Below are 9612 nucleotides of genomic sequence, written 5' to 3'. Positions count from 1 at the left end.
GGGGGGGGTGTAGTAGTTCCTTGAGACTGATTGTTGACCTGACAGATCGAGGGTTTGGTCTCCTCGGATTGGTGGATTCACTTCTTGGATTTGAAGACTCGGACATTTGCTCTTTTCGTGAGACAGGCATAAGCAGTATGTACAGTGGTTCTTTAGGTTTTTATAGTCTAAATACACTATTACCTCATTGCCATCTTCAAATTCGACAATTGTCTCTTTTGTAATAGGCTCGAGACCATTAATGAGCACTTTTAGTTGGATAGCAGAAGTGGTGATTTCCCAATCCAGAAGTTCACCCAGGATTTCACCAATGGTTTGTAACATCTCAATCTTCCAGTAATGTTTCGGAAGCCCTTGGATCTCTATCCAGAAGGGGATCATGGCAGGAAAGGGGGAGGAGATGATTGGTTCCCATTTCTGTAAGATGACCATCCACTGGTCAAAATGGTAGGGTCTGTTAGCTAGGACTTGGTGTAACTCTTCCTCCTTTTCAAATTTGAATTGAAAACAACACTGACCTAAATAAGAACCTGAAACTTTTCCTCGTAGGTTTCATCTGTTGATGAGGAAAAGAAACAGAGCCCACATGCGTTGGATGGTGGGGTTGGTCAGACATCCTATGAGGGTCAGGGCATTTTCCTGTATTAGATCTGATGTGTCTATTTCTGGGCTCGCACTCGTTTGCGTGGTGGTGGAGAGAAACCACTCGAGGTTCCCTTTCCTTTCTGGTGGTACGGTATGCGGTTTGACATGTTCCAAACTCCGGTAAAAACGTGGTTCGTTGATTAGGAGGTTGGCAAGGGTTAACAGGTTCGGTTAACAAACAACTTGTGGAAGTAAAAGGTTGGATCAAGCTTAAATAGGTTGCAGGGAGTAAATGCAGAGAAAGTCTGGATCAGTTGGAAGGATTAGAGGTGAATACCAGAGTAAATGCACTTGGATTTGGGGCTGGGTGGAGGACAAACGAGTTCATCTTGTGTTAGATCCGTCGGATGGGGGTAGGAGTATGGGGAGTATCCAGCGGATATAACGGTTACTCTGATCCTATTGGAGGAGAGCAGTAGTTGAGATCTGGGAAAAAAACAATCTTCCTGCTCCTCGGGGAGTGTGCCTGGGAGAGTTTGAAAAGTTGTACGGACGGTTCCAAACTACTCTGACCTAGATGACCCATACATGCAGTTGCTAATGTTTAATAACAATCACACAAAATTGTTTTATACTGATATGGATAAACCCAAATTGTTCGAAGAGAATTTGTTATAAATACCCTTTTTGAGATGCACTTTTCAAAAATACCCTTACATTTTCATTTTTACCATTTTTACACAATTACAATATGTTAAATTAATTCTTAGAATATTTTTTCAAGGTTTGGGTTCTCTATTTTATATTTAAAGTATAGTTTTTAAGAGGTAGGATTTAGTATTTAGGGTTTAGGGTTTAGAATTTAATCATTTTATATATTAAAAGAGGTATTTTTGAAAATGGACAAAATGAAAGGGTATTTTTGAAAAGTGACATAGAAAAAGAGTACTTTTGAAAATATCCCTTGTTCGAATTCATTAGATTTCAAAAGCTCATTTCTACCAGTATTTGCAGTTGTGGGCGATTGCATATAGTTTTAAACTTTTTTTTAAAACATTTATCTACATTAGTAATAATAATTCTTTAAAAGTAATAATATAACAAATAATTAATTTTTTCATGTTAAATACTATCATAATATATTATCATATATGTATGTATATATATTAACTAAACATAAATGTATTTACAACTATTATAATATTTTTTTTATATATAAAAAAATGTTTCAAATCTCTTCAAATATATTTTAAGTTAGTTGTCTTTAGTTCTTTAGTTGAATCTTCAGTCATCTAACTAATATAATGACTATTGATTATTGCTACTATTGGATTACAAACTCGTAAATTTTTATTTTAAATCTGACAAAAACACAAACCACTATATTGTAAATTTGTAATGCGTATAAACTCTGCCCCATGATCAAATCCCTTCTTCAAGACCAACAGGAATCGAGACATGACTCTTGAACCGTTAGATTTCATCTTATAAGAACAAACCAAGCTTAAAACTGTTTCCTTTCAAAGAAATCGGACCAGACATTATCCGAGTCTACCGGTTACTCTAGAAAACATCCAGATCTACGTGAATGATTCAAGACCCACTCACCAGCCAAAATGTTGTGTTTATTGACTTTTTCATTACTTGTTCTTACGTTATAACATGTGCATGGAGGTGACCCGAACCGGTTCTTGTGTGTTGGTTTTGCATCAGACTTCAGGTCCGGTTAAACCCTCTGTTCTTGTCGACGTTTTTCAGAAACTGCATTGTCGGGTCTGGAGATTAAGAAAAAGAAGGAAAAGGTTTTATCTCGGCGGGGGATAGTTTGATCGGATGGGCAAACGGATTATGTTCCGAAAAAATATAGAGAAGATTATGTTTTTACTGTTTGAGGCGCAAGAGGATGGAACCCCGTATATACAGGTCGAGCTTTGGGTGGGGAAAATCTGTTAAGGTAGAGAGTGACAATTGATAAGCTTGCATCGGTTTCATTGTCGGAGAGTGGAGATGGAAGTTTTGGTGTGAGAGTGGTGTTTGTTTGAAGAAAGATGACGTGAAACGTTTTGGTTAGTTATCTTTAGTCTGGGCATTCAGATATTCAGTTAGGTACTTTTGGTTTTCGAATATTTCGGATCTTGATTTTATTATCCACTCGATTTTTTTAGAATTTCCGATTCCGTTCCTTTTTCGGATCGGTTTCGGTTCAGTACTTTTCTATTTTCTAAATATTTTTAATTGGGAAAAAGATTGTCAGCTACATCAATTATATCACAATACATGACCACACATGCGAACTTTAAAAATGTATACTCAACTACATGAAGTATATGTATTGCATGGCCACATATACCAACTATATGATGACATGTGCTCAACATCACGATTATTTTACTCCGGTACACCGTTCGTCGAAATTTGGTGTTGACCAATATTGACCGGCGTTGACCAATATTGACCAACAAAAATATTCAAATTTTTTATTTTTAATTTTAGAAACAAAAATAAGAAAATTCTTTTATTGAATTATCTAATGTGTTCAAAAATTAACAAAATGTTTATATTCATTATAAAATTATATTTTGTATATGTTAATTATATTCATCCAGCCTTATAATAGTTAGTTTTTTTTATTGCAAAACTTAATAAAAGTGAAATAAAAAATCATTAATAATATTTTCAGATAATAAAACTTTTATTTTACCATGAGTATATAACTTTTTTGGAATAATTCTAGTGATTTTGACATGTATTGGTTTGGTTCTAAGTATTTTTTATTGTAGAAAATATTTTTGTGGTTGAGAATATTAAATAATATTATATATGTATTTAAATAAATTATGTAAGAAGTTGATGTTTATTAATTAATAATGTTAAAATAATAGGTTTTTTATTTGATTCACTACAACAAGATTTTTTGGTTTGAGTTTAAGTTTTAATATCTTATGAATGATTTTTATTTCAATTTTAATTAAGTTTTGAAATTGAAAAAAAGTAACTATTATAAAACTGAATGAGTGAAACATAACAATATATCTTTATATTAGATACAAATATATTTTTAATTATAAAATATCATAGACGATTCCTAAATAATTCAATTAAATTTCTTATTTTGGTTTCTTATTAGATGATTCCTAAAGAATTTTGTTATTTTTATTTCTAAATCTTTTTTTTTTGAATTTTTTTGTTGGTCAACGCCGGTCAATATTAGTCAACACCGGATTTCGATGAACGGTGTACCAGAATAAAATTGTTGTGATGTTGAACATATGTCATCATATAGTTGGTATATGTGACCATGTAATACATATACTTCATGTAGTTGAGTATACATTTCTAAAGTTGGCATGTGTGGTCATGTATTATGGTATAGTTGGTGTAGCTGACTATCTTTCTTCCTTTTTAATTTTTAATTGGGGGTAATTTTGGATTTTTTTTTACGTTTGGTGGATATTTTTGGGTATTCATTTTGATAACTAATGGTATTTCGGATAATTTCAATATTTTTGTTGGGTTTATTGTTGTAGTTTATGGTTAAACGAGTATTTTCATTCACTTAGTGTAAAAATCATTTATCCTATAAAGCACAAGTCACATGTCCAATAAGCTTGTAACACATCAGATTTTTTCAAATTAATTTATTAAAAAAAATCTTATTCAGGAAACTCGACAGATCATGGGATAAAATAACTCTGTAAAAAAATAATAATAATAAATAACAATGGGATAATGTGGGGTTTTGAACAAAACAGTTTATGTTATGAATGATTATATTGTGTATGGATACCCATTATCGACCCATTAGTATAAACCTTAAACCTTAATATTGTATCCCTATATATATTATATCATATCGAATAGAGAATAATACAAGAGAATAATTCCTAAACCTCTTGTTATGACACGTTATCAGTACGCTCTAACCCTAACAGCCGTCATCGTTCCTCTTTCTCCAACGTCACCAACTTCTCTAATTGTTTCCATCGAGAATTTGCTGTTGCAACATGAGTTGGTGAACCAAGCAAATAATCATTCGTCGATGGTGTCTTTTTCTCTGAGTTCTTATGAGTAACGATGTTTCCATCAAGATAAGTAACCTTGTTCTTTATCGATTGGCTCATATCTTATTTTGTTTATTGTTTTTGATCGACACATGGTTTATAATTGTCGATCTAGTATATCGTATATCCCTTTTATAATAAAACGGAAGTACACAACATTATTTTGTAGACTATATAATTTTAATAAGTTGGTTACAAATATGTTATACATTAATTGATAGATTAATTGGTTACAAATAGGTTATATAGAAAATCTTAAAGAGAATATTCTAAAGAATCATATCATCTAACTTACCATATTAATTCCTTTATTAAATTATTCATCAAATAAAATCTTTTGATATCTAACTTAACATATTAATTTATTAATTATCATTATACTTCACCTCTCATTTTTATAGGTGATTCTATTTTGTGAAACAAATAAATTATCATATTATTTATTATAATTATTTCCGGATATAACATAAGCTGAATTTCTTAAAACAAATATAAATTGTTTAATCTATAAAATATTCAAATTTTAGTAATATTATTTTTTAGAAATAATATCTATTGAATTAAAAAATTTACTGAGTAACGGGTTAAAATTTGACTATTTAAATTCAATTTTATATTTTTGTTGAATTTTATAATTTTATATATTATAATAAACTTTAAATAATTTATATTAAAATATTTTTCATATATTGAAACTTGATATAAAAGTTAGAAACTATAAACACTCTAAATTGATTTGTTATAGCAATGTCAATAATATGTCACTATAATATGAAAGAATTTCAAGAAACCAAGTATATTAAAACAAAAAGTATAACAATATATTAAATTATTCATAATATAATAACTCGCTTTTTAAAAAGCACATTTACAAAATTATGTCTTATAATGACATTTAAGTCATGATGTAGAATATACATTGTTGAAATAACTTCACATATATCACCTAATACAACATATTAAAATTTTATTTTAAAATATAAAATATACAAAATTTTGTATAAAACAAAATTTAACCAGTGTTATAGCACGGATACTTATTTAGAATCATTAAGAATATAAAACTTATAAAATATGTGTCTTTTTTCAAGCCATCATATTTAATATATGATTTTATTGCATAATATTTTATCCAAAAAACATTTAAAAACAATCACATAAATTTTATTTTATATAAAAATTACAATATAAATAAAATATATTTCAATCCGTGCTCTAGCACGGGTCTTAATCTAGTATGTATATATTTAATCATACTCATGCTTAGTTTATTGTGGAGGTCCATCTGCTAGTTTATAATTATCGATATGACTTCCTCTTAGTTGGACATGACGTATCATGCTTTCTCATGCTTAAGAATTTCACCATGCTTCGATGGGAGCTCTATTTAATATAATTATATTGTTTCATTCTAACTAGTCAATATTATTATGCTTTAGTTTGGTTAATTCTCTCGAGCTAAAGACGTTCCACTTTTGATGTCTAATGATTCATACTTCAATATATCTGTGATAGGAAATAGTTGGTCATAAATATTGCTGCCAAGATCCTCAGCGGAAACTCTCCACTTTCTAACATCCTTGCTTTCACAAAAACGGTTTAAAGCGAAGGATGGAGCAAGTAATCCTTCATAGACGTTGCTTGGAGACACGGTCTTTGGTTTAGATCTCTGCTTCCGAACCCACCGTAGCATACGGTTTCAACTACTCAATCGAGATAAGTATCATATTTCATAATTATAGCTTGACAAGTAGATCTGTTTGTTAGCACTTAATATTTTATTGGTTATGGTATTACCAATCATACAAGGTATTACCGATCATACAAGGTATTACCGATCATACACACGTCTGGTTATTATTAATTGTTTTGTTTGGTCCATCATTGCTTTCAAGTCGGTTTAGTTAGTCGGTGATTCTAAATTTTGATAGTAATAATCATCTGATTGTTCACATATAATCCTTTATCTTATAATTCACAAGTCACTGCACCAATAAAAACTTGCCACATCAGTATATTTTGCCAAATTTAATTTATTTAAAAAGTCTAATACCAAAAATAATAAGACACAATCGTGGGAGAAAAAAACAATTCGAGAAAAAAAATTTTAACATGTAGTTCGGCAAAAAAAAAAAGAAACATAACGAACTTGCTACCAAACAAATATAATTGAAAAATTTTTGGACTCTTAATGGGTTTTTTTATTTACTAACCCATAAGCCCAAACATTGAAAACCCTATAATAACAAATAAAAACCAACTCCTTCTCCTCCGTTTTCATCGTTTCATCGACAAACACACAAAAAAAGAAAAATCTAGATCCCTAATTTTACTCCACTAACAGCTCCACGATCAAAGTGGTTTACTACCAATCTATCTTCTATATAAACTCAAAATGAGTTTATTCACGCTTAATTTTTCTCTGTATCTATCTACTTTTCATTGTTTTTTATCACGGATTGTGAATCACCACGCTGGTAAATACTTTTTTTCATTTGTTCATATGCATACATTTTTTTTTCAATTCATATTAATTATTGGTTTTGGTTTATTTTTGTAGTCTCACGTTTGAGATGCCTCTGGAAATTAGTCCTCTCTCAAATCTAAATTCGTTGAAAAAAGAATGGAAGATCCGAGTTCTAATAGCAAGGACATGGAATTATTTTCCAAAAGAAAAACATGGAGTTATTTGGGTCTTGAAGCAATTCTTGTGGATGCAAAGGTTAGTCTTCTTAATTTTGTAAAATTCTTCTTACATTTTATCCTTTTTGGAAAACAATCTTGACATAATTTTTTTTTTTTTTTTTGCCCAGGGAGATCGAATTCAAGCACCTGTGAAGAACACATTAGTTCGAAAGTTCAAAAAAGAAATGGTGGAAGGAAGGTTTTGTGAGATCATGAATTTTGAAGTTCGTGATAACCTTGGTGACTACAAGGGAACTGTACATCCTTACAAGATTAATTTCATGTTTACTACATGGGTGAAGCCCTCTGATGAGATCCCAAGAATATCGCGGTTCAATTGTTATCCATTTTCAGAGATTTCAACACTATCTAATGTCGACGATGCATTCTTTGGTATGTTAATTCTGCTATTCTACATGTTTGAAAATAGTTTATCAAATATAGTATGGTTTTCATATGCAGCTCAATATTTATCTGTAAGGTTCATACTAACAATCCGATCCACAACTGTCCCTTGATATACACATACACTACATATAATCTGCTTCTATAATGTTTTCCCCAGATATTATTGGAGAAATTGTTGCTATGAGTCAGATTACTCAGAAAGAATGTTTTGGACAACAGTCTAAGTTGTTGGATATTCAACTAAGAGATTTAAGGTGAGTAAGACGGTTCTTCATGTCTCTGTTTATATATTTTTACTTTTACCTTTATCACTTTCCTTCAATTATTTTATGTCTATTGCAGTGGGACTATCATGGACTATACTTTATGGGAGAATCAAGCTGAAGATGTACATTCTTACGTTACCAAAAAAGCTGCAGGTCCTATAATACCACTGGGGAGTCTTATGAGGACCAAAAAATTTAATGGTAATAAACTCAATCTTATTAGTAATTTTCCATTCTCTAAGAACTCTTTTCTATCTGACCATTTAACAAAACAAATTTTATGCATAGGTATAGTATCTGTTCAAAATTCTAGATTCTCTACGAAGTTGTTCCTTGATGGAGACCTATCTGAGATTGCTGAATTTATAATGCAGTAAGTCTGTTTATTAGTTTAATGAAGTAACCAAATTCTTTCTTATACGGAAATAAGTTGCCAACTCTTCTATATTTTTTATACAAAACATTACAGGCTGGGTAATAGGGATTCTAATGATGTTATAACAGTTTCTCCACTAATGAAACCTGATCTTAGCAACAAAGTTGAAAATTCGTTCCCATTAAGTAGGTGGGAATCTATTGATCAGATTACTAAAACTTCTCAGGTATTTGTTTTCATATTCTATTTTATATAAATTGATTGATATATACTAATCTGATTTTTAAAATTCTCAGGAAAAAACTTGCGTTACTTTTGCAAGAATACTGGAATTTCGAAAGGAAATTGATTGGTACTATGTTGGCTGCACACATTGTTTAAAGACTGCCATGCCCTATTTTAACCCAGAAACAGAGGAATGTGACCTCAATAAGTATTGATGCCATCATTGCAACAAGGAGGAAACTTCCACAAGTATAAGGTAATTTTTTCCATTAACAAATTATTAAAGGATGAGACTCCCATATCAGAACGACTAAATACATAACCTTCTTTATCTTCTTTTCAGGTACAAAGTACATGTCAAAGTTGTTGATCATACTGCTGCAACCGCTTCCTTCATATTGTTTGATAGGGAAGTTATCCTACTTATACATAAGTCTGCCTATGAATTTCTTGAACAGCAAGTTCAGGTGTGGTGAACGATTATACACTGTGTTTTTATTAAAGAGTTAACTTTCATCTTATAACCAAATATTCTTTATCTATTTTTGTTTCTGTAGTTTGAACGCCAAGATGAAGTTCCTCAAGATCTCATTGGTTTACATGGAAGGAACATTGTTTGGATTGTTCATGTCAACGGTACTGAAAAGAAGAATCCACATTCAAGTTTCAAAGTTGTAAAACTCACTGAAAAACCATAAACTATTCAGAAATTTCAAAATAATCTGATCTTCAAGGTATGATACAAAAGTTTTTACTGTATTTATAGTATTCTAGGCTGTTAAGGATGAACACATCCTTATTAACTCGGTTTACATGTACTAGGAGAGTACTCAATCTGAAGTTTCGATCATTTCAAGTACATCAAACGCTATTCAGGTTATATAGTCCTATGGCTTTTTACATACTTCATTCTTATTACTATATATGTCATACATTAATTTTTTCTCCCACAATTGCAGATGGAAAATCCGTTTTCAGAAACATATAATAATGACTTGGGTCTTTC

General features: G+C 30.7%; 1 protein-coding gene across 4 annotated transcripts; it reads left to right on the top strand.

Moving 5' to 3' along the window:
• LOC104710798 (replication protein A 70 kDa DNA-binding subunit C) lies at positions 6912–9612 on the top strand. 4 transcript variants are annotated; one of them, XM_010427454.2, is made up of 12 exons: positions 6913–7123; positions 7207–7368; positions 7460–7724; positions 7897–7993; positions 8082–8206; positions 8294–8378; positions 8475–8607; positions 8678–8862; positions 8950–9073; positions 9164–9340; positions 9429–9482; positions 9566–9612. In XM_010427454.2, exons 2-8 carry the CDS (start codon positions 7270–7272, stop codon positions 8819–8821), a joined length of 948 nt encoding a protein of 315 aa, XP_010425756.1. In that variant the 5' UTR covers positions 6913–7123; positions 7207–7269; the 3' UTR covers positions 8822–8862; positions 8950–9073; positions 9164–9340; positions 9429–9482; positions 9566–9612. The 4 variants fall into 4 exon arrangements, with proteins under 4 accessions (XP_010425757.1, XP_010425758.1, XP_010425756.1 ...); XM_010427455.2 differs by having other exon boundaries at positions 6912–7123; positions 8300–8378; positions 9429–9606; XM_010427456.2 differs by having other exon boundaries at positions 6912–7123; positions 8475–8570; positions 9429–9606.

The sequence above is a fragment of the Camelina sativa genome, chromosome 9, assembly GCF_000633955.1.
Source record: "Camelina sativa cultivar DH55 chromosome 9, Cs, whole genome shotgun sequence".
Taxonomy (NCBI): domain Eukaryota; kingdom Viridiplantae; phylum Streptophyta; class Magnoliopsida; order Brassicales; family Brassicaceae; genus Camelina; species Camelina sativa.
The sequence above is the reverse complement of the archived record's forward strand: the minus strand, read 5'-3'. Positions and strand labels throughout refer to the sequence as shown.

Bases quoted from the DNA above. Each gene is read 5' to 3' on its own strand.
- LOC104710798 (XM_010427454.2), top strand. From the start codon at position 7,270: ATGGAAGATCCGAGTTCTAATAGCAAGGACATGGAATTATTTTCCAAA. The intron at 7,725-7,896 runs GTATGTTAATTC...TGTTTTCCCCAG, and splicing joins TGTCGACGATGCATTCTTTG to ATATTATTGGAGAAATTGTT. The intron at 8,207-8,293 runs GTAATAAACTCA...TTTTATGCATAG, and splicing joins GAGGACCAAAAAATTTAATG to GTATAGTATCTGTTCAAAAT.